The following is a 26,472-nucleotide window of genomic DNA, read 5'->3' on the forward strand; positions in this document are numbered from 1 at the left end:
ATACTCTCAAATTCAGTTAGACTTTTTAATATTTTCTTTAAAATGGAGTATGGCAAAACCATGCGTTATGATGGTAGTTTTTAGAATCTTTTACTTATTTACTATTTGCAAAAGCTTTCAATCTGATCGATACTAAGTTATTATAGATATGAAATCTAAAGACAAAGTGTGATATATTTTATTCATTTACTGATATATGATACTAATTTCTTTCAGAAAATTGTACTCCATCTACTGGGGAGGAAATTTACTGTGAAGGCTTTTTACCTCAGAGAAAGTATTACTGTGATTTACAAGCATCCTATGATGGCCATAAGTTTTTGTTCTTAAATAAAACTATTGAAACGGATTTGGGAAGTGAGTATATTACTTATATATATATATGTAAAATTTCTTCTTATGTGCTTGCAATTCTTTGAAAATCACAGGAAATGATGCTGTAGATTTGGAGAAAGGGTTTCAGAAAAATAGATATGTATCCATTTTTAAAGCAAAATTTCAAAATGAATGACAGAAGATTCAAAGCTTTGTCAAATTTTTTGTGTGTTTGTTTTGGTTTTTTGTTTGTCTGTTGTTGTTGTTATTTCAACTGTGAATTGTAAGCCCTTGTGAGATTATGGTGGAAACAAAACCAAGATAGATGATACGGTTTCTTCATGCATTTCCCGTCTCCTCAGCAGCCTCAATCCCTTTGTGGTGTCGTGTTGCACCCTCTGCCCCTCTATCAAACCCTGCCTTTGACAGAAGTGAGTACAGGGCTATTAAAACACAGCAGCAAATCTAAATATTGGTGGCACGTTAGTATGTAGCATGAATAAAATGCTAGCAATATAAATATTAACAAGACTATAATAGCTAATCACAGTTGGAAAGTACCATTCTGGAAAATAATAGCATTTGGGAGCTGGAGCGGAGAAGGAAGGGAATAGTGCTAAAATTCCACTCTTATTCAGTGGAAGTATGGAGATTCTGATGACATGTAGAATCTGCTAGGGGAAAAAAATGTTAATAATGTGTATGACAACTTATGAGTAACCACCAAAGAAAGAGAGAGGAGGAAAAGGTAGTGGAGAAAAGGAGGAGGAGAAAACAGAAGGAGAGGAAAGAGGAGGAAAAAGAAGAAGAGGAAAAGAGAAAGATTGAGGAAGAAGGAGAAAGAAGGAAGAGGTAGAGGACATGGAAGTGGTAGGGAGCGAAAGAGAAAGGGTGAGAAGAAATAGTAGTAGAAAGCTAAATAGGTAAGACAGCAGAAATATGCCATGGTATATCAAAAGTCAAAAGTCATAAATACAAATGGCCTCAATTTACCTTTTGAAACGCAGATACTCAGATTTGAGTAAAGACATGTTGTGGAGGAATTTCACAGCCTGAAGGAAGACCAAGTGGTATTTTAGGAGAAATGTTATCATTTTGCTGTATGCTGAGTGACAGTCAATGGAGAGTGCTTGCAAGAATGAAAACAACAAATGCAAAAATGATAGAAGGGAGAAGATAGCTAAGTTTATAATACTAAGTTATGGAAAGAAGATAGGAAATTATATTAAGAATTTATTCACAAACTTAAAGGCTTGATTTTTAAAAGAATGCTAAAATAGACCTCTAGCAAAAAATGAAACTTCCCTATTGATTAAAAAAACCCCTAAAGTAGATATTTAACAAAGTATAAAGCCACTTTTCATCCAATATGAAAAGTTAGATAAAATGAAAAATTTTCTAGAACTTATGAATTATGAAAATTTACTGAGGAAGAATTAAAAAATTGGAATTAAATGTATCGTCCAATGTCTCTCTACTCATTTCACACTCACTGTCTGCTTCCCTCACCTGCCCTTAAGAAAATATGAAGACAAATTTGCCACATGTTCAAAGAACGGTTGGTTTCTATCTTATCCAAACTACTCAACAGGGCCGAAGACACAGAAGTCTATCAATTCATTTTAATTCTTCTTAGGGTTTAGGATAGGCTTAGGGTAAACATTCAGTGGATTTGCAACTTGAGTAAAACGGAGGCAACCATAGGCCAGTTTCTCCTATGAACATAGATACTAAATAATAATTTAAGCATTAGAAAATTGGATCCTTTCGTGTATTAAAAATATATAATCACCAAAAAAGAGATACAAATGACAAATAAGAACATGAAAAGATGCTCTACATCGTATGCTGTCAGAGAAATTCAAGTGAAAACCAGAATGAGACACACTACATGTCTATTAGAATGTCCAGAATCTGAAAAACTCACACTACCAAATATTTGGAATATGTGGGACAACGTTGCAATCCAAAACAAAATCATTCATTGCTAGTAAGAATGCAAAGTGGTACAGCCACTCTGGAAGACATTTTGGTGGTTTCTGCAAAATGAAACACACTATTACCATACAATCCACACTCCTTGGTATTTACTCAAAGGAGCTGAAAAGTTACGTCCACACAAAAACCTGCACAAGGATGTTTATAGCAGCTTTATTCATAATTTCCAAAACTCGGAGGCAACCAAGATGTCCTTTAGTAGGTAAATGGGTCAATTATAGGAGAAACAGACAATGGAATATTATTCAGCAGTAAAAAGAAATGAGCCGTCAAGCCATGGGAAGACATGACAGAACTTTACATGCATATTACTAAGTGAAAGAAGCTAATTTGGAAAGACTATATACTGTATGGTTCTGACCATATGATATCCCAAAAAAGATGAAACTATGGAAGCAGCAAAAAGATCAGTGGTTTCCAGGAGCTGAAGAGGAGGGAAAATAAATAGAGCACACAGGATTTTTAGGGCAGTAAAAATACTCTGTATGATAACATAATGATCGATACATGTCATATGATACATTTGCTCAAACCCATAGAATATAGGACACCAAGAGTGAACCCTAATATGAGCTTTGGATCCAGAGATTGTGATGTGTCAGTGGTTAATGCACCAACTTTATGATTTAACCATTTAAAATATATAATTCAATGTTTTAAAAAAAATATGTTATGACTTTATTAAGAGTTGTGCAATCACCACCGCAATCAACTTTAGAACAATTTCATCACACCAAAAAAAAAAAAAACCACTTAACTGTTAGCAGTTGATTCCTATTTACCTCCTACTTTCCACACCTAAACAATTACCAATCTACTTTCTGCCCCAGTGAATTTGCCTATTTGGACATTTCATATAAATGGAATCATATAATATGTCATCTTTTGGGACTGCCTTCTTTCACTTAGCTTAATGTCTTCAGGGTGCTTCTATGTTATAAAATGTATCAATACTTCCATTTTCTTATGTATGCCAATATTTATTGCCTGATAATATTCTGTTGTATGGATATACCTTATTTTTTTGTTCACTCATCAGTTGATTAGGTTGTTTCCACTTTTTCATTATTATGAATAATGCTGCTATGAACATCTATTTACAAGTTTTTTTTTTTTTTCTATTTACAAGTTTTGTGAAGACTTGTGTTTTCATTACTCTTGTATCCAAACCTAGGATTGGAATTTGGGGATCATAAGACAACCTTACGTTTTGAATTTTGAAGAACTGCTAATCTGTTTTATAAAGTGGTTGCATCACTTTACATTTCCATGAACAATGTGTGAGGTTTCTAATTAACCCATATCTTCACCAACACTCATTATTGTCTATTTTATTATAGTTATCCCAGTGGGTATAAAGTGGTATCCGACTGTGACATGGATTAATGACTGATGATTTTGAGCATGGCTTCAGGTGTCTATTGGCCATCTGTATGTCTTTTATCTATCTACTCAAATCCTTTACCCATATTTAAATTATTTTTATTAAGTTATAAGAGTTCTTCATATTTCTAGACACAAGTCCTGTCTCAGAGATATGACTTGCAAATATTGTTTTCCATTCTGTGGGTTGTCATTTTACTTTGTTGATAACTTTTGAAACCTACAAGATTTTAATTTTGATGCAATCCAACTTAATAATTTTTCTTTTTGCTTATGCTTTGGTATCACTTTTAAAACACAATTCCAAAACCAAAATAATGCAGATTTATTTCTATGTTCTCTTCTAATAGTTTTATAGTTTTATCTCCTACTAAATATAACACTATTAATCCATTTTGAGTTAATATTTGTATACAGTATGAGGTGAGGTTCAATTTCATACTTTTGATGTGGCTATCCACTTGTTCTAGCACCATTTTAACCATAATGATGGGCTTATTTCTGGACACTAAGGTCTATTCCATTGATCTACAGATCTATTCTTACACTATTATCACTGTTGATTTCTATTGCTTCATATAAGTTTTGAAATCAGAAAGTGTGATTTCTTCAACTTTTTCTTCAAAATTATTTTGGCTATTCAAGTTTCCATGAAATTATATGTGAATTTTAGGATCAACTTGTCCATTTCTACAAATAAGCCAGTTAGGATTCTGGTAGTAGTTGCACTGAACCTGTTTAAATCAATTTAGAGAGTAATGCCATCTCAACAATGTTAGTACTTCAGTACATGAATATGGGGTGATTTCCCATTAATTTAAGTCTTCTTTAATTTATTAAAAATTTTTGTAGTTTCCTGTACATAAAATTTGCACTTCCTTTGTTGAATTTATGTCTAGTTTTAAATTTATTCTTGCTTATATGGTAGCATTTTATTAATTTAATTTAATTTGTTTATCTCTAGTATATATACATACAGTTGATTTTCTGTGTTGATCTTGCAGTCAGCCACATTACTGAACTTGTTTATTAATGATAATATCACAGAATTTTTGATACACAATACTAACATGATTCTAAATTTCATATGGAAGGGCTAACTAAGGACTAAGGGAGTTGCCTAAATCTGCCTCCCGATAACCCTCCAAAACAAAATCACAAGAAGAAAAATGAAACTACATTAAAATTATGTTCCTAGCATACCTAAAAATATTTAATACTTTTTGAATATTAATTACAAAAATTGTTCCAATCTTTATAAATAAATAAAATAATGAATATTATAAAAAATAATAGAAATCCTAGGAACATTTTTTGTAAGTAAAAGTATATTTTTCTATAAAAAGTATGGAGGAAAGGGTAGTCTTTTTCAACAAATGATCCAGGTATCCCTATAGAAGAAAAAATGAACATCAGTCTTTACCTCTCAATAAACACAAAAATTAACTCAAAATGGATTGCAGATGTAAACATTAAAATTATAAAACATCTAGACAAAGACAGTAGAAAAAAATATTTGCTACTTTGGTCCAGGCAAAGATTTCCTAGTTCTCAAAAAGCAAAAATCATAAAGAAAAAACTTTATAAATTAGACCTCATCAAAATGGAATGTTTTTCTCTTTAAATAAAGCCATCAAGGAAATAAAAAGCAATCAAGCCACAATAGGAAAATATCCACAGTGAATTTTTCAACAAAAGAAGTTTCTCCAGAATATATAGGGAACTCTTCCAAATACAAAATTAGACACAAACTGACCAAATTAAAAATATTCAAACATTTTGAAAATATGTTTCACAAAAGAAGATATGCAAGTGGCCAATAAGCACATATAAAGATGCTCAATATCATTAGTCAACTGGGAAATGCAATTTAAAACAACTATGAGAGGATGATATTACACCCCCACTAAAATGGCTAGCGTTAAAAAGACTGACAGTACTATTGGTGGAGGATGTAAGGTAATAACTTAGAAATTTTATTCCAGGTATTTGCTAAAGAGAAAAAAAACCATGGGGGCATCTGGGTGGCTCAGTTGGTTAAGCCTCTGCCTTTAGCTCAGGTAATGATCCCAGGGTCCTGGGATCGAGCCCCATGTCGTTGGGCTCTCTGCTCAGTGGGGAGCCTGCTTCCTCCCCTCTCTCTCTGCCTGCTTGTGTTCTCTCTCTCTCTCTCTGTGTCAAATAAATAAATTAAATATTTAAAAAAATAGAAAAAAATATGTCCTCACAGTGACTTCTAAACAAAGATTCATAGCAGATTGACTCACGGTAGCCGAAAGTCTGAAAGTAACCCCAATGTCCCAATAATAGTTGACGGATAGATAAAATGTGGTATATCCTCACAGTGCAATACTACTCGTGAAGTAAAAGAACCAACTCCTGATATATGCAACAACATGAATGACTCTCTAGAACATTATATCAAGTGCCATATGCTAAACATAAAAAACCACTTACTACTTGGTTTTATCTATGTGAAATGAGTGAAAAAATGAATTTAATCTATAGGAACAGAAAGCAGTTCAGAGGGTGTTGGGATTGGGCAAGGGAGCTGAGTTGATGGGGAAGTGTCACAGAACTTTTTGAGGATGATAGAGATAGTTTAGGTCTTAACTGTGGTAGTGGTTAGGTAGATGCATATATTTGTCAAAAGTCATACATTTTTTACCTCGAATTAGTATGTCTTACTGTAAATTGTACCTGATAAATTTGATCTAGGCATTGATTACATTCTCCATCTCAAGTTATGATGATTAGTTATTGGAGGCTTCCAAATAATGACAATTAAGTTTATCAGTACTACAAATGACAGATTTTCAGCACAGTGGAATCTAGAAATCCCAAGATGAATCATAATATATATAAGAGGAAGAGGATATTCTTGGAGGTCTTCAGGTCAGTGGACTCTTTCAGGTCCACGGTGCCACTTTAGAGTGACATTTCCTCTGTTAAGGGACCTCGAAAGCAAATTGGGTAAGACCAGATGTCTTTCTTTTAATTTCACAATTAATTCATAGTTAAAATATGGTTATTGATCATCATAATTATAATAGGAAGAATGGTTTTTTCCATGTTTTTTTTTCATATTTTATATTCTTATTCTTTTAACAGGACCAGGCTCACCTCGGAATTTTAACTGCAGTGATAAAAGTGCAACTAGCATCCTGCTCACCTGGAAACCCCCTACAGATACTTTTCATAATTATACTCTTTGTTATAAGAATACAGGTAATTTGTGTAAGATATAATTCCATATCAGGAAAGATAATTCTGGAAGTGAAAAAAGCTAGAAATGGGGGTTGAGCTAGTGAGTGACTGTGATGTCTTCCACTCTCTGTGGGCTCTCCAGTCTCTGACATGACTAACACCTAAAACGTCCCCTATATTTGCTTGTCTTTCTTGATCTGTTTTAGTTCAAATCTTTACACTCCAAAGCCTGGAGAAAAAAAATACCTGCAAATAATACTCATTATTATTTTCCAAATATTATGTAAGTTGCATGGTTCAAACTCCTTATTCAGGCTCACAAAGAAACAAATACCTCTCAAAACTTGCTCCCGGTGGTATGCACAAAATATTGGATGAATAAATAGGAAACCTTGCCTAATTTAGCCATGGAAGCCAGTTTAATGGCAGAGGAATCTTGGAACATACTTCTAGTTAGACTATGTAGAAATAAATGTCATTCAAAAAATGTGCTACGACCAGTTCAGCCATGAGCCCTCCAAATGAGACTCTATTTAAGGGGAAAAAAACATCTCCTGGATAACTTAAAGTATCCAAAATGCTTGTAGAAAACTGTAGGCATCACTGGGCCCCTGCCCAGCCAACTCAGCATGTGAGAGCTCACTTGCCAATCCTTTACTTGTAGCTTAAAGTAGGCCTGAGCTGAATATCGTACAGAATTCCATCTCTTTGCTTGGTAGGAAAGAAACCCACATACAGTTAAAATTCTGAAATGGCTTGTTTCTAGCGTATTAGTTTATATTTTGATAACATTGTTCCTGCTGGTTGTTTGACTCTTAATAATGAAACTACTAAAGCAGAGTTAAATACACATGCATTTTCAAATTAGCATGCATTTTCAAATTAAGAGGATTCAAAGGCTGTGGAGAAGAAATACCTGCCTTCTACTTGCTATAATGGTAATTTCAAAAAGTTAGATCTATGGGAAAAGAAAATTGAAATTACAGGAAGACAAAACAACAAGACAATTAGATACTTGCTCAGACCCTTCTTGTACAAACTTCCTTGGTTTGGATTCTGTATGAACACATTGTTTGGCTTTCTTTTCTCTTCTCTGAGTCGTCTACTCACTATTCCTTACTGTACCCTTCCTTTTCCAAACTCTCTCCTATGGAGTATTTTGAATGGAAGAGTATACGGTAAAAATTTCTGAGTGGTGTTTATTGCTCCTTTGTACTCTGCACAGCTTTTAAAAAATGTCTACTTTAATAATCAGGTTAAGGAGGATGTAATTATTAGCTGTCTGACAAGTTTTGTTTTATTTTCTTTGCAACTAGTACAGCTCCTTTATATTTAGTGCCACCAAATATATGGCTATCTAAATGTAACATTTGAACAGGATTGGAGGGAAAAGAAGGGAGAGCTGGCCAATATAAGGCTATGTGTGTCCTTCTATTTCACCTTTCATATTTTCCTCCATTTCCCCCCAAATCAACTGTCATAAGAAGAAAGGTGTTCTGCTGTTCTAGTCATCTCAAACATATGCCATGAGATCCTCTTCAATTTTTTCAGGGAGTTGATAGGATTTTAACATTGTTAAAATGAGTATTTTAACTACTTTCATTATTTCAAGTAATATCACTATTAAAAATCCACAGGAATAAAGTCTATGAAGTACTATTGCAGATTATATTGCTTTTTAGTTGGGTATTACATTTGATTTCATTATTTCATAATCCAATCATTTCAGTGTCTCTGAAAGCTACATATTGAAGGAGAACGAAAATATAGTTTCCTACATTGACTTAGTTTCCTCTTCGTTGGGTGTTTTCATAATATTTTAAGATCTTGTTAAGCATTTCAATAATAACTCTGAAAAAATAAATGTGGCCATTGTTCATGTGATGCAACTCAGGATCACAGAACTTCTGATAAATGTTCAAATTCAACAGCTTGAACTGTGGTCTTTTGGCTACTGTGTTGTTCATATTTTTAGCATGAGCTACTTTGAGAAACTGCAGTATTTTATATTAACTTAAGGATGACAAGTGACAAGACGTTCCCCCACTAATGGGAAAAAGCCATCTATGCTTTGTTATATCCAAAGTACTGTGTGTGTGTGTGTGTGTGTGTGTGTGTGTGTGTGTGTGTGAAGGGTGGGCGGGTGGAGGGGCAAAGAGAGAGGGAGAGGGTGAATCCGAAGCAGATTCCATGCTCAATGCAGAGCCCAACACAGGGTCCAATCTCAGGACCCGAGAACCAGGCACCCCAAGTACTATTTTCAGAAGTTACTGAAACCAGTGTGTACCCTTCAAGACCACAACAATGTTGCTGGAAATTTTGTGTATTCCTTTTTATTTTTAAGAAGAAAGATATTTTTTCCCCCTTCCAGCACAAATTCTTTGGGGATCAATAGGTTTATACTCTTTGGCATAGTGTTCAAGAAGATACTTCAGAGTAGTCTTAGAAGCTGTGGATTTCCCAAGGTATTTTTTTTTTCCTTCTTAAACAAAGAAGTGACAAGTGAGAAAGCCAGTGTCTTTCTAACCCTTTCCAGTCAACATACATGACTTAAAATTTCATGTCTCTGTTGCTCTAAGAAAAGACAAATTTCAAGCACTATGTCAAATAAGTCCTTAATGTGTTTCATATTGTACTTCTGCTGTCAAAGTCCTGAGAAAAATTGTTCAAATATGTGGAAGAGGCAGAGATATTCACATAAAGTATTTCGACATTTCAACCAAAGCTTGAAACCCTTTGCAATCAGAAATGAACATTCCCAAGCACCCTTCTAAGCACTGAAAACTTTAATCCCAAACAGCAGTATCTTTTGAACAACACATTCTTATAAATTAAATCATCAATTTGACTTCTATCAAATTTGCTAAGATAAAATCTTTACAGAAGTACATAAATCAATCATTTTGAAGCAGAATGGTTGTCAGGTTACATATGCAAACATACAAAGTTAGGTCACTAAATGGAAGCCAGAGTGACCTTGAAAATAGCATCTTGATGTTTAGATTTTATCTGGTATTGTTATAACAGTCAGATCCTATATAAGGAGTGAGTAGAAGTTTTGAGTGATGGGTCAGGGAGAGTTATACCTGCCCCTCTCTTGAGCTAACACCTTTCCTGACCTCAAATGGAATTCTCCCTAGGGTTAGAGTAGAACTGAGCTGTCAGGTATAAATCAATTAACTCCAGCTTTGGGGATTTCTGAGAAAATAGACATTTAATCAATTTAGAAGAGTCATTTTATCTTACTTATTATTTAGCATTCCATGGTAAGGTCAAGATATTACTACAATCTCAATACTATTGATAAGTAACTGAGACAAGAAATTAACAGGTTAGATCTTACCCTGTTTCTGCAAATCCATAGGCATGTCAAGCTGGACCAGAGAAGTGAAGTATCCAGGTTCAAAATCAACTTGGCCCCACTGCAAACCTTGTCCCTTCTTCCACAGCAGACAATATGCACAGTGGGGAAAGCAAGAGCATAGACCCTAGAACCTCAGTGCTTGGGTCTCGTCCTGGCTCTGTTCCTCCTTTCCTGTGAGATCATAGACTGATTGCTTCACATTTCTATGGCTCAGTTTTCTCATCTGTAAAATTGGATGAAACTAAGAGAGCCAGCCTATAGAATTGTGGTGATGGCTAATTCATTCATGTATACCAAGTAAAATCGTGTTTGGACCATAGAATGACCTAGTCATTATCTTTTATCATCAACCTTATTATTATTACTATTATCACTATAATTGCTGGCCAGCATCATGCTGCCAACTTTAATCTTCCTTTAATTACATCCTGGTTGTCTTTTAATAAGTTTTGATTGATATCTTTGGCTACTCAAAAATGGTGGCTAATGAATTTTCAATTCAACAAATGCTAACTCTTCTGCCTGAATGTCAAAACATATTTAAACAAGATCCTACCTGCCATAATCCTCCCTGACCAGAATCTGGTATCCTCGTCAGGCTTGTCCCTGCGTTCAGAATGCTCCTTCTTTCATTTGTAATGCTTTCTTTTATCCCTTATGCCAACGTAGTTATTAGTCCTTAAGTGGATTCTGTGCCTCAAATCCATAACAGTAACTAATATCAGTGTTCAAAGTTCAAAGGTTGCACATTAGAAAAGACTCCCTAAAAAGTACTCTTTCTAAAACAATACAACTCAAGACTTTTATAAAAGTCATTGTGGGCTGTGTTTTCTCAGAAAGGAAAGAGACCACCTTCACAAATATACTTGAACTTGTTAAATATTTTATGTTCCAAATCAATTATATGAAATTATATTTTTGAATATTTGAGTTTATTTATAATAAATCAATTTGTTCAATACATTTGTTGATAATTGTATATACATTACTTCTGAATACCAAGGATGTATATCTTTCTCAATCTCTCAGTTTGGAGTTGGTTCAAAATGATTTAATGTAGAGAGGCACCTGGGTGGCTCAGTCGTTAAGCTTCTGACTTCGGCTCAGAGCCCTGCATCAGGCTCCCTGCTTGGCGGGAAGTCTGCTTCTCCCTCTTCACTCCCCCTGCTTGTGTTCCCTCTCTCACTGTCTTTCTCTCTCTCTCTCTGTCAAATTAAATTCATAAAATTTTTTAAAAAATGATTTAATGTAGAGTCCAAATTAAATATGTGGCAATCCTGACTTTTAATGACTTAATAAATGTTTACGTTTTTCCCCATGATAAAAATAAAGAATGCATAAATCTGAATTATATGAAGACCCAATATAGATTGTCAGATTTGTTACCTTATGAAACCTACAAGATATCATTAAATGCCTATGCCACTGGAAAAGTACAACGTAATGGGATTCCTGTGGAGACTGTATGTCAGACAGCAGCAATAGGTAAGTTCTATGCTTTGATGCTTCTTTCTGTGAATGGCAAGGTGCAAAGTGTAAAATTTTGAGTATACAATCCATCTGTCTTTATGCTTCATTTAGGAAACACATTGAGATGGCACATGTGTTAACATCTAGGGTTTATAATAATTTAAAATACAGTAATTTCATAACTTATCCTGAGTTTTCTGTATATCTCATATATCATCATAGAATTGTAAGAATGAAGCAGAGGGCATATTAACAGGTACAATTTTTAAGGTTTCAGGCAATTTAGGTACCTAATCAACTTAGATAGAAATGCATTATCTGTTGTTTTCTTTATCATCTAGAAATATCAATTGTAGTCAGACACCTAATAATGTCTCACTTTGAAAGCAAAGTGTTCACTTGCTGACCTCTGCTTACCTCACAAAACGTCCTATAAAACATAACATTTTATTGGCATTTTCTTCTCTTTGTTATACTGAACTACCTACTCTTTTATTTTTTGGCACATTTTCCATTTGAGGTTTCCTTTCAAAGGCATTTGCCTCTTGCCACCTGTATGATGTTTCCATAGTTTCCAAGATCTAAAGCTAGATCTATCTCTGAGGTGAATGTTAACTCCACTAAGTCAGGAAGGAAGAAATAGCCCTGTGTAAGGTAGTATTTGTAGCTCCAGAGATCCTAACTGGCACCAGGCTGATGAAGAAAAATATTGTCATTTAGGGCTGGGCGCAGAATGCTCTTTGTGAAATTTAAGGTCATTCAGTTTCTGGTTTTAAAAGTCCAGATCCTTGAACTTTATGGTTTTATTATTTTTCTAAATCTCTGTGAAGTCACAAAAGATGAAGATAATTTGTTACTGCTCCCGAAGAATGCAGCCAGGGAGGTGGTTACTAGGATAACATAAGCTTCTCAAGGATGGAGAAGCTGGGACATCTGGCTGGTTCAGTTGGTACAGTGCAACTCTTGATTTTGGGATTGTGAGTTTGAGCCCCGTGTTGGGTGCGGAGATTACTGAAAAATAAAAATCTTAAAACAATGCAGATGCTGGACTGTATGTAAACCTTCAGGGTCCTCATAGCATCCTTTCTTTTCTCTTTTCCCTTTCTTCTCCTCCCCTTCACCTTCTTCTGTTTCCTTCTATTCTATAATTCTACATACCCCACATAGGGGAGAGCATAAGCTCTCATGATTTCAAGTACAACACAGATGCTAATATTCACTGAATGACTAGGTGATTTATTTTTAGGTTTTGGCACAACATTTTGATGGATGTACTATTATAACTTCCTCATCTATAACCACCAAATTCACACTTACAATAATATATATTGTACATATACATTGCCAAGTGATTTTAATATGCATTTACAAAGTGATTCAAGTAACAAATCTTTCTTCATTTTGATAGCTCCAGACCCAGTCAACAACCTACAAGCTTTACTGAAAACAGATAATAGTATAATTGTGACTTGTAAGCCTCCTACCAGCTATAATGGCCCCAGCAATGGCAGCTACCATCTGAAAGTCAAAACTGGAGGTGGTGATGTTAAAGAAAATAAATCCAAATCTTGTAATTTCTCTGTAGAAGATCTTCAATATTCAACAACATATGAATTTGAGGTAAGATTTTAATTTCTATAATCACTATAGTACTGATATACTTTATAATGATTGTCATGTCATACGTAAATCATACTAAGACCAGTGTTCATGTGAGCTTGGAAACTGTGTCTAATGAAATCAAACTTTGAAGTCTTAAATATTTGACTTCAAACTTTGAATCCCTAGTTCTAAAAACAGTGGTTTCAAACAAATATTTTTGGGGGAATATTTTTGACCTTCAATATGATTTACTTAAAGCAAAATTATTGCTCCTCTGTCAAGTAGCACAACATTTTCATGCAGTAGATTATTTGTCAAATCTTTTATTTACCTTGAATTTATCTTTATTAACATGACTTTTTTAACTACAAAATATTTTACAGGTACACTGAGGTTGGAAAAGAGTAGAAATAAATATTAAGAAATATAGGTGAACATAGAGAATTAAAAAACTCATCTATAAGTTTACTGTGCACTGATCATACTTCGTGAATGTACTCCTAAAATGAAAAAACTCAGTCTTTCTCCTGGTTGTAGGGCAAAACTTCAGTTCAGTCTTCTCTTGTGTGTTCTTCTCTGTGAGTCTCCTGTACTCTTTGCATGCAACACTAAACTGACACTTCTAGTCACAAAATGTGTGGAAGCCTTTTCTCTACATCAACAAGTCTTTGTGGCACCAGCTGGGTGTCCTACAATTTAATTCAAATCTGACACTACCTATCTGGAGACAGTGGCAGATTCCATTGGTGAAGGGATTGGTCCCACAAGACCGTTCCTATTCCTCTTCAGATGCCAACTGCAAGTAGCTGATCCCTAGGTTACCCTCAACTTTTGTTCAATGTGGTAAATTGGGCATTTCCATGACCCTCTCCTCAGGTCTGTTCGCGTGGCCCACAGAACTCAGGGAAACACTTATTCACATTTATTTATTTATTTATACCAATTTATTAAAGGATGTGATAAAGGATATAGATGCAGTCAGATGAAGAGATAGGGCAATGTCTGAGAAGGCCCCAAGTACAGCACCTTCTGTCTCCATGAAGTTGGGATGCACCATTCTCCTGATGTAGATGTGTTCACCAACCTGATAGCTCCCCAAATCTTGTTCTTTGGAGATTTTAAGGAGCCTTCATCATGAAGATGTGATCAATCATTAACTTCATTTTCAGCCCTTCTACCTTCTCAAGAGAATGAGAGGCGGGACTGAAAATTCCAAACTTCTACTCATGGCTTTATCTTTCCAGTTACTAATCACCTCGTTAGAATGAAAGACACTCGTATCACCAGGGAAATTATAAGGGTTTCAGGAATTCTATGCCATGAACCAAGGGCAAAGACCAGTATATATTTTCCATTACCTCACAACTTCCATAATGTGTAATTCATATTTATATACATTCAGCACATATATTATCAATATTCTGAACAGCAGTTTTTCACATATCACTGTATCATGGACAGTTTTCCATGTTAAATATTCTGCTACTATGCAATTTTTAATTGCTGTGTAAGATTCTATCCTAGGGCTTCATCACATTCTATTAACTGTGCTTGTTTTCATCTCCATTGTAGACAGTAATCAATAAACACACTTACTGGTAAACAGAAAAATCTTTGAATCTGTCTTTAATCACTTCAGGTTAAATAAATTCCTGGAAATAAATGTATCGGTTTAAAAATAATTTACATGTATTTTAAGAATTTTTGTGATAATTTTTTTTCCCTCTAAGTTACCAAATTACACTTTCCATAACAGTATATGAAGTGACTGCTGTTAAGTCTCACAATACTGGGCATGCCCTTCTTTTTCTTTGATGTGTAGTAGGTGAAATATGCTATTAACATCTCTTTTTGTTTGAATGGAGTTTCTTCATTTACTGATGAAGATAAACATGGTTTTTGTTGTTGCTGTTATTGGTCTTGTGGTACCATACTTTTTACCTCCTTTGCCCAGTTTTATTTGGGGAAGTTGGATATTGATGATATGAAAGTCTTTGTCATATAAGTTGCACATTTTGTTTCTGATTTTCAGTTTGCTTTTTAATTTTATTTAGAACACTAAGTAATATACAATTTTTCCTTTTCTTTTTATTCAGTCAAATTTATCAGTTTTATTTCTGATTTGATGGACATTTAAACAGTCTATAGTTGACTGTTCAATATAATGTTGGCAACTGGCTTCATATCTTTAATCACTTAAATGTTTATGTATATATAATAATGTATATAAATATATAAACTCTCTCGTTGTTTCTCTGTTTAATCAGAGATGTAGGTTAGACTTTATCACATGTTTTTATTGTACTATATTAGATGATGCCATGGTTGTGATGACATGATGTTATTTGTTTATATGGTGAATTATAGTAATAGGTTTTGTAATGCTAAACCATGTCACATTCTAAGAAAAAAACTCTTAGATTTTTCTTAGAATGCTCTGTTGTTATGTATTATTTCCTGAAAGTATTATTGAATTCAATGGCTTAATTTTTTTAAGTCTTTATGAATGGATATTCATAAATGAGACCATTCAATAAGTGGGTAGAAGTAGTGGGCATAGCCATTTGGTATAGGTGTGGGCATGCTCCATTCTTAATATATTTTGGTACAAAGCTTATGCTAACCTGATAAAGCATATTGGAGACATTTTCCTGTTTTTGTACATTTTATAACTTTAATATAGGGATGATTTGTTCTCTGAATAATTTGTTTTAATCCTTTTAACACAGGAATTCCTTCTGAACCATTTACATTTTCTTCCAATATTATTGTTCTTTACACATATTTATTTTTTCAAGGAATAGTCCATGTAAAAGAAATATTTTGTTATTGCATTTCACGTCCATTATACGTCATCTCCCATTACTTTTCTAGCACCCATTAAGCTACGTTTCTTTTCAGTTTCTCAACCACATCTGTACAGGTACTTTACGTGATGCTCTTCTCTCTTTCTAGAATTTTCTTTTCCCATTTGCCAATATAAGTTACTCTGGAAAAATATATATAAACATCATATTAAAATACAATCTTCAAATTCAAATTAGTATATTATTATTTAGTTATCCTTTTTCCCTACCCTCCAAAAGATTGTCTCCTGCTTTCTTCATTGCATGTACCATAATTCATTTTCATGTTTCTTTCTGTTTCTACTACAACATTTATGCCATCACAAGGTTTTCATCATCACTGTGATCTCTGGTTAATAGAATAATAAAGTTGTTTTTATCATTCTTAATTTATTACTTTTCTTTTTTGAAGATTTATTTTTATGTTCTGGTAATTTAGGATTGAAAGTGGTTTTTTCTCCATTTCTTTCTTTTTTAATTTTCTAAAAACAAAACAAAAGAAATCTGTGAACTGTCCTTTGGTAAAATTTTGGCTGTAAACCATGTCTGTGATGTTTATTACTGATTTTTGAATGACTGACAAAATTTAACGAGTGGATTTTTAGAGTAGAATGTTTTTATTATTGATAATTTTCAAGGAATTTATAACTGCAATTAGGAAGAATTTTTCATTTATCTGTTTTTAAAGAGAGTGTTTTTACATTTTTGGTGCTTGGATTTTTATTATTATTAATTGTTGGATTTTAAAAGATAATCAGCTTTTACAATTCCTACTTTTTGGAATTCATAAAGTATTTTTTATAGCTCAATGTATCATGAATGTTTTTAAATATTCTGTGAGTACTATATTTGTCAAATCTTACCAAAGCGTAAAAACTTAGATATACATTTTCTGAATTTGTCATGTTTACCTTTTAATGATACTATTCAGATTTATTTTTACTTAAATTTGTTTTTTGCCAAAGCCTCTTATTGCTTTCTTGCTCCTTTCAGCTTTCCTTGTATCACTAAATTGTGTTGGTTTTATTTGTATTCAGTATTACGAGACACAGATAGCTATGCTAGTTAGGTCAACACTGTAGATTTTAATCTATGTCACTTGAGGGTGCCAATCTTTATCATTTTAATCCTTGTGAATTAAATATCACTTTATTATAAATATTGTGATACTTATTTCTACTTATTTTTATAAATTGTGTGTGCATTTTATTTATAACCCTTATAAACAGTATATGATAGAATTTCCCTTTTAAAGAAAATGTAAAGATATTAGGTAGGGAATTTTAGCTTTAAGATTTGAGTATTTTGTTGTGTTGGATCTTATTCGTTCAGTTTCACTTATTCTTGTTGATTATAACCATTATTATTATGATGATTATAGCTAAATAGGTTGAGATTTCTTTTATCTTTTTCACTGTTAAATAATGTCTTTAAAAAATATTTGATGGGGCGCCTGGGTGGCTCAGTGTGTTAAACCTCTGCCTTTGGCTCAGGTCATGATCTCAGGGTCCTGGGATCGAGCCCCGCATCAGGCTCTCTGCTCAGCAGGGAGCCTGCTTCCTCCTTTCTCTCTGCCTGCCTCTCTGCCTACATGTAATCTGTCTGTCAAATAAATAAACAAAATCTTAAAAAAAAAAATTTGATAGCAAAATGTTGCCATAATCTTGGTTTCAACTTGAAAGTTAACCTGTATATTTAAATTAAAATAAATAGCATTGTATGAGAAGTAATATATGTGTTTCAATATGATAAATAAATTTACATTAGAAAATTTTTTCTCTTTTACTACTGAAATTCAGGTCTACTATAACAATGGGCACTTTGAGGGACCTGTAGAAAGAGTTTCTCGATCAACATCTTGTAAGTCATTACGTGGCTGTTTATTATATTTTATTTACATCGAAACATATATTCATACTTACAAAGTTTTATTTTTCATTCATACTAATATTTAATTTTTAAATGTTTACATTTTCCATAAACAGTATTTTAAGTTGTAAATATTTTAAGTTTTATGCCTGTAAAAAGATGTATAGGTAAATAAAATACAATATTTTACTTTATTTTTAATTTTTGAGTATAATTGACATACAATGTTACATTATTTTCAGGTGTACAACATAGTGATTTAACAACTATATTTTATGTTATGTTCACCTCAAATGTGTCTACCATCTATCATCATGCAACACTATTACAATATCACTGGCTCTATTCCTTATGCTGTGCCTTTTGTTCCAGTGATTAATTCATTTCATAACTGAAAGCCTGTGCCTCCCACTCCCCTCACTGGTTTTACTCATCCCGTCACACCTCTTCTCATAGACAACCATCAGTTTGTTCCCTGTAAAATTCAATATTTTAAATTCCATTAGGAGATTCAAGGATTCAAGGATTGTTGATTTCATAAAATAATTCACAAGAGGATTTATCTATATAGACTTAAATTATGATTAGGTTTTCATGTTTGTTTTGTGTACTGTTTTGGAGATTGTTACTTATTTTATCTTCTTCTGTCAGTCCAAGGTAAGCTTGGTAGAAGTAGGCATTAGAAAAAAATCTGTCCTGATTTACATAACTAAAGCCAAGATAATGCTTAATAACAATATGCCTATTTGATTTTTTTATCATTAATATTTTACATATTTAAATCAAAATAAAGTTGCAGACAGAAAAAAAAAAATTACCTAGGGGCGCCTGGGTGGCTCTGTGAGTTAAAGCCTCTGCCTTCAGCTCAGGTCATGATCTCAGGGTCCTGGGATAGAGCCCTGCATCAGGCTCTCTGCTCAGCAGGGAGCCTGCTTCCTCTTCTCTCTCTGCCTGCCTCTCTGCCTCCTTATGTCTCTGTCTGCCAAATAAATAAATAAAATCTTTTTAAAAATCACTTAAATTTAAATATCATCGTGATAATGAAAATAACAGGTACCTGTCACCACTCCCCACTCTCTGTCCTGCTCGTGGAGAGGACCAATTTTCACCATTTCTGTTTTCAGTTCTCTTTATAGTTCTCTCCCTGTATGTCAAGAATATTGCTACTCTTTCTAGAGCTAATATAAACATTGCCCATTGATCTGATCCTATGAAGGAAGAAGACTTAGTTCATTGTTTTAAGTTTCTCTGCCTGCTGGCTTGTAAATTAAGTTAAATTATTTAAATCTCTATGTGTTGCGTTACCAACCACAGGCTGTTTCCGATGCTATCATTGCAGCATCTCAGCCTCTCTCTCTTACACATATGCATCTGCACGATGACGAACACCTTCTTTTCCGAAGTCTTTGAAAAAGAGGAAAGATATAAAATCTCTTGTTCCAAGCTGCTTTCCTAAGGCCCATGTACAGTTTTCATTCTTTCTGTTCAGAGGCTCCAACTATATGTTCCCAATGTGAAATGCCCACCAAATTCAGCGAAGTAGCTTTGATTTTATTACCATTTAAGTACTTTTCTTTTATAATTCTTTACAATAAAAACAGCTTCATTGATTTTTTTTTTTTTCCCCCGAGCGTGCAGATAGCTTATAGCTGCAGCACCTACTCTTGGGGGTCAAAGACTCAACTGGGGACATTCCACACTCACATCTTAATAGGCCGTATGTGAGACCTCTTCACTCAGAAAGACACAGAACGGGGAACACAGGGTGCCAATGAGGGAGGCTATCAGCCTCAATGGCGGTAGCAGTGAGCATGGTGGTCCAAGAACCATTCTGTGACCCTCCCTGCCACCCCTCAGAGGCGAGGGAAGAGAATCAGACCGCGTATGGGGGTGGGAGCTGCCCTGGCTTAGAACCCCCACATTAAGAAAGGAATCAGTATCTCTTAGAATAGTTCCAGGGGCATAGCTTCCAGACGTGACAACAGGGCCAGGGCCAGAAATGAGATGTGCCCTGGGTTACTCCATTCAGGAAAACCTAAAACTAGGGTTTCCCCCAGGACCGTGTAGTTGGTACAAAAACTTCCCAATCCAGATGCAGTTTAGCAATCAGGGATCATTTTCACCATTGGCAATGTTGCCTTTTAACACAGGTAATATTTCACTTCTCTCAGATTTCCCTGTCAGTGGGGCTAGAGAGTTATCCCAAGGTCCTTTTTCCGTAACGCAGAAAAAGTTTTATTGACTTTTTGCTCCCAATGGCATTGTCATTAGAGATAAACAGTAAGACACTATTTTAAAAATTTAAATTCAATTAGCCAAGGTATAGTTATAATGACGTTTTAATAGTGACATCTTCTCCAGGAGAGGTCTGGGGCTGGCACTTGCCAACCAGAAATACTAGAAAAGTATTGCTGAGCTTCCCCGGCATAAGATTTCCTCATTTATATTTTGACAACATTTCCAATTGAACTCCTGGGGCCCCTTTCTTCTTGTTCTGATTTGGACTCCCTAGGTGTACAGTTAAGCCGCTGAGGTAAAATTTTCCTTCATTAGTTTCCTCTTTCAGAATTGCTACATCTGAATCTAACTTTTTTAAAAATTTACTTGTATATATTCTCTAGTGTAAGGAGAAAATATTTTAATGCTTGCACATATAAAAATGAAATGCTTGATTCTACCCTGGCACTTGATCAATATTTTGACCTGGCATAGAATTCTAAGTTAAAAAATCAAGAATTAAAAAAGGATTTCTGTTTTATTCTCTTGCATCCAGCATTACTTTCTTTTTGTTCTTCTTTTTTTAAAATTTTATTTATTTATTTGACAGACAGAGAGAGAGAGATCACAAGTAGTCAGAGAGGCAGGCAGCGGGGCAGTGTGGGGGCTCAATCCCAGGACTCTGAGATCGTGACCTGAGCCAAAGGCAGAGGCTTAACACACTGAGCCACTCAGTCGTTGCCAGCATTACTTACTAATGCCTTCCCATTTCTCAGTCTTTTTCTATATTCTCATATTTTTGTTCTCTTGGGAACTTTTAGGGTTTCCTCTTTATTCTTGGTCTTGCATTGGTCTTTTTTTAATTTCTTTTCCTGATACTATTGGCTGTTTTGTCCTGGAGACTTATATCTCTGAGAAATTTTCTTTGCTCTATTTTTTTTTTCCCTGTAGTCCTTTTGGCACTCCTGTTAGTCACATTTTGGAAACTATAAATCAGTTTATTATTTTGGAATCCCCCTCTCTTGTTGACAGTTTCCTCGAGAGCGTGGTTCTTATTAGCAGTCTGATCAAAGCTGTAGTGAGACAGCAGGAGAAGTTGATTAGAGAAGTGCTGTGATCCTTAGAGGAGCTGTTGACTGAGGATTCTTTGTATTATTATTTTTTCTGTTTATTAAAATAGAATTTTACTTTATTATTTACTTATATAACATCTATTTTTTATTTCTTTTTAAAAAAAATGTGTCCAAGTTTTATTTAAATTCAAGTTAGTTAACATATAGTGTATGTAGTACTGGTTTTAGGAGTAGAATTTAGTCACTCATCACTTACATATAACACTCAGTGCTCATCACAAGTGCCCTCCTTAACGCCCATCACCCATTTAGTCTGTCCCACGACTCCCCTCCCCTCCAGCAACCCTCAGTTTGTTTCCTACTGTTAAGAGTCTCTTATGGTTTGCCTCTCTGTTTCTACCTTATTTTATTTTTCCTTCTCTTTCCCTATGTTCATCTGTTTTGTTTCTTAAATTCCACACATGAGTGAAATCATGCGGTATTTGTCTTTCTCTGACTTATTTCATTTAGCCCTCTAGCTCCATCCTCATCATTGCAAATGGCAAGATTTCATTCTTTTTGATGGCCGAGTAATATCCCATCATATATGTAATAAACAAATTTATATATGAATATATATATATATATTTCACATATTCTTTATCCATTCATGAGTTGATGACACATGGACTCTTTCCAGAGTTTAGGTATTGTGATAATGCTGCTCTGAACATCAGGGCGCTTGTGCCCCTTCAAATCTGTATTTTTATATCCTTTAGATAAATACCTTGTAGTGCAATGGCTGGGTGGTAGGACAGTTCTATTTTTAGCTTCTTGGGGAATATCCATACTGTTTTCCAGAGTGGCTGCGCCAGTTTGCATTCCCACCAATAGTGTGTGAGGGTTCCTTTTTCTCTGCCTCCTCACCAACATCTGTTGTTTCCTGTGTTGTTAATTTTAGAGTCATTCTGACAGGTGTGAGGTGTTATCTCATTGTGGTTTTGACTTGTATTTCCATGATGATGAGTGATGTTGAGCATCTTTTCATGTGTCTGTTAGCCATCTGGATATCTTCTTTGGAAAAATGTCTATTTATGTTTCTGCCCATTTCTTAATGGGATTATTTTTGAGGGGGGTGTTGAGTTTGAGAAATTCTTTATCAATTTTGGATCCTAACCCTTTATCAGATATGTCATTTATAAATATCTTCTCCCATTCCATAGGCTGCCTTTTGGCTCTGTTGATTGTTTCCTTCGCTGTGCAGAAGGTTTTAATCTTGACGAAGTCCCAATAATTTGTTTTTGTTTCTCTTGCCTCTGGTAATGTGTCTAATAAGAAGTTGCTACTACTGAGGTCAAAGAGTTTATTGCCTGTGTTCTGCGCTAGTATTCTCTTTCGTCTTCCTTTTCTCCAGGAAAGGGCATGATTTCATGTTAAATTCTGGTGAGAATTTACATCAGGATAAGTAATCCTAATGGTAGAATGAAACCGTTTTTGTCCCTTGGTTAATTGATTTTATGCCTTAGTGAGTAGATGAGAAGTTTTATCTTTGTAGAACAGAAGTCTTTCTGATCCTTTTGGGAAGCTATCTGCTTCTGCACAAAAGTTAAACTATGTGAGTTTTTCTCCGAGATTTGTAATAACTAGATTATCTCTCTTATCCCTTCAAAATGGAATGCTGAAAGAAAGAGAATTAAGCCTAAAGGATTGTGTTGCATAAAGGAACAGTATCTGGTGGGAGAAAAGAGAGTTTCTCTTTTATATTCTAATTATTCCCTTAAAATATTAGGTGTTTTTGTTTGTTTTGAGTAATGTAGGCAAAATACTCAAAATCAAGAATTTTTTCTGTTTGGTCTCATTCTAAAAACTTTATTTTTTGAAAACTTCAAAAGAAGATAACATATTAAAATGAAAGTATTTTTTAAAAAAAAGATTTTATTTGACAGAGACAGAGAGATCACAAGTAGGCAGCGAGGCAGGAAGAGCGGGGGGATACAGGTTCCTCGCTAAACAGAGAGTCCAATGTGGGGCTCGATCCCAGGACCCTTAGATCATGACCTGAGCTAAAGGCAGAGCCACCCAGATGCCCCAAAATGAAAGTACTTTAAAGTGACATTAAAAAAATCCAGTTAAATATTTGTCATAATAAACTTTCTTCATGTGTTATTTTTTACTTCTAGATAATTCTAGAGCACTGATTACATTTCTGGTATTTCTGATCATTGTGACATTCCTAGCCCTCCTCGTTGTTCTTTATAAAATCTATGACCTTCGCAGCAAGAGGTCCAGGTAAGAGTTGATTTCAAAATGAAAAATAATAGTAAAAATGATGAAAGCACCCATATATGGGGCAACTTTAGAACCAGTTAAGTAAAGAAGGGGAAGTAGCATGAAGTTCAGTTCGTCAGTGAACTTTTGATCAAAAACTTAGTGTGGTCTTCTTGGTTTTTAGTAAATACTAATTGTTTCTACATTTACTAATAATGTTATGGATTTTTAAAAATAATAGCCAATGAAATGAATAAATATTTATTCTTTTAGTACAAAGTAGGTCAGAGGGATCTAGAAATGATAAAGGCGAAAAGGAAAGAGAGAACTATCTAAGGAATTATATATATTCCCTTGGCCAGGGAATATATGTAGCTGTTATGAATATATGTAGCTGTTAAAATGTAGCTACATTTTATGAAAAACAAGAATTTAAAAACAAAAAAAATAGTCACTTAATTGCATTTAACAGACAACTCCTAGTTGGTTTCTTCCTCCCTTAATTTTTCTTTACTCCTCTCTCTCTCCAGCATCTCCTCTCCTTCATTCCTTCCGCCCTCCCCTGCCATATTCCTTCCTCCTCCCTTCTCTCCCCTTCCCTGCCTCCCTCCCCCTCCTCTCTTCTCCTTCCCCCTTTATCCTCCCTGTCAATATTCCCTCCTTCCTCAACACATTCACTAAATGTAAACTGAATCCCAACTGACCTCTATGCTTCTTTAAAAATATATAAACTTCCATTTCTTATTTTCACAGCAATATGGAAGAAGAGGTTATACTTGTTGAAAGGGGTAAGTGGAGATATTTTTTACTGGTGAATATCCCCTTCACTTTTGAATCCATTCGTTTTAAATAAGAATTCAACATTTAAAAAAAATATAATTTGGACTTCCTCTGTTGATACGATCATGAAACTTAAATTCATTTATTCTCTCTGTCTCTCTGGGTCTTCTAAGATTGTGGGGAGATATTAGATCAACAAATGAGGGAGTGGTGGATGGAAGAGCAGATGGAAAGTCTCATAGAGGAGGAATTGGTAATTGTGGTCAAGTCTCTGCCAGGATGGGATGGTGGCTTTTCCCTAAAGGCTCATTTATGAGCATGACAAAAAAATTGCAATTTGACTTAGGTGAGAAAAAGGAATTCCATTTTTTCTCTTCTTTTTCAACTTTTATACTATTTCTTTAATTCTTTCAATGTGATTTTGGATCTGGTAAAAAGAGATGGAGATAAAGATTGAAACTATGTTTACAATAAAGAAAATGATTTGTTGTCTCATATTCAAGACCACAAAAATTTAAGAACTCCTCTGTCTTATTGGAACTTCTGACAGGTTTTCCTCTGTAAGAGCAGGGTCTAAATCAGTAAGCAAAAGCTTACTGATTGGTTCTTTAGAGTTCCTTGACTTTATTTTCCATTGCAAAATCTATCACTACCTGATATTGTATTATATATTTTACTTGTTTGATAACTCTCCTCACCTAACTAGAATGTAAGCTAGGGATATGAAGACAGGGAGATTTTTCTTTCTCATTTCACTGCTCTATCCCCAGTACCTATCTGAGTATATGACATTCAAAACATGTCTTTGAATACATGCATGAATAAGGTAAAATGTTCTAAATGTTAGTTCTGATAGACAGAGGGAATTACAAGCCCCTAAGTAGAGAAGGGGAATGAATTTCAGGGTGTCAGTGCAGACTAGGAAGGGTCAAAGAAGCCTTTTATGTCAAAGTTGCTGATTGTCCGTTTGCATGCATGAGAACTTATTCAAACTCCATTTAACCTCAATGGTGGCTCTAAATTCAGAACAAATGAATATCAGAGATTCCCAACAACCCAAAGAAACAACTGCACATGGCTAATTTGTTAAGAGTATTTGGATAGACTGTTTCCACAGACAATAAGATAAATGTGCAATCCTAACAGACATCTTCTTTCTTTACCTGTAGAGAACATTAACCTGAAGAGAAGAAACATATTTTTCATATGTTTGACAGTTTACATTCTCTTATTCTTCTGAAACTGTTGTTTTTTTAGGAGCAATGCACAACTGTAGTTCTCTATATATTTTACTCCTTACTAAGTTATTTAAAAAGCGTAGCATATAATGTGTTTTGCACCCTCGAGGCATAACAGATAAGCACAACTTGTTTAGAGTTTAGTGTGAAGGGAATATCCAATGAAGCTGAATCCTGACTATCAGGGTATTAATCATATGCTCTTATCTGCACAAAATTTCATAATAACTTAAAAAAGGAAAAAGGAAAAAATAATAACTATAATATAGGCTCATAAGTATAGTAACTGTTTTATTAATGAAGTAGTCAAACCTTAGATTTAGGCAATGGAACACTAATAATAGTGTTACAATTTTTTAACAAGTGGAGTTACCTGCTCATGTTGGTATTTCAGAAGACTAATTTTGGGGGAAGTTTAAAAGAAAAGTCAACATAAGGAAAAACTAGAGACAAGGAGAGGAGTTCGGAAGATGTAGTTGCATGCATGAGGAGGACTGTCTGCCCTGACCACTCACAGAGCGATCGAAAGCACCCAGTGACGGAGGGGGATATCTTGGATCATGTGGAAGTTTCGATCTTAAGTTACTTTGTGAAGGGTGATCTTGTTTACTGAGATTTGAAGTACTAGAGTCAAGGAAACATGATTTTTACTTTGAACATTTTGACTTTGAGATACATGTGGGATAACTGTATGGAAAATCTGGGAGATGGTCTGAAAGGTTAATATAAAGCCCAGAAGAGGGCTGGAGCCCCAAATTTAGAAATCATGGGTTTGCAGGTGAATCTTTGTAGGCAAGGGAGATTTGCCAGATGGAATATGTGTGAGGAGGAAAGGAGCAAAGGGTTAATCCAAGCTACAAATT

At 34.5% G+C, this 26,472-nt stretch overlaps 1 protein-coding gene across 5 annotated transcripts in view; it reads left to right on the forward strand.

The window, feature by feature from the left end:
- The window catches only part of PTPRC (protein tyrosine phosphatase receptor type C), a 126,541-nt gene that overhangs the window by 75,625 nt on the left and 24,444 nt on the right, over positions 1 to 26,472 (forward strand). For all 5 annotated transcript variants that reach the window (XM_032319123.1, XM_032319124.1, XM_032319125.1 and 2 more), the window contains 7 exons: positions 217 to 357; positions 6,808 to 6,924; positions 11,600 to 11,752; positions 13,146 to 13,357; positions 17,985 to 18,045; positions 23,504 to 23,612; positions 24,345 to 24,379. In XM_032319123.1, the coding sequence (XP_032175014.1) occupies positions 217 to 357; positions 6,808 to 6,924; positions 11,600 to 11,752; positions 13,146 to 13,357; positions 17,985 to 18,045; positions 23,504 to 23,612; positions 24,345 to 24,379 (828 nt within the window). The remainder of the gene's footprint in view (positions 1 to 216; positions 358 to 6,807; positions 6,925 to 11,599; positions 11,753 to 13,145; positions 13,358 to 17,984; positions 18,046 to 23,503; positions 23,613 to 24,344; positions 24,380 to 26,472) is intronic.

The sequence above is a fragment of the Mustela erminea genome, chromosome 17 (genome assembly GCF_009829155.1).
Source record: "Mustela erminea isolate mMusErm1 chromosome 17, mMusErm1.Pri, whole genome shotgun sequence".
In the NCBI taxonomy this organism is placed as follows: Eukaryota; Metazoa; Chordata; class Mammalia; order Carnivora; family Mustelidae; genus Mustela; species Mustela erminea.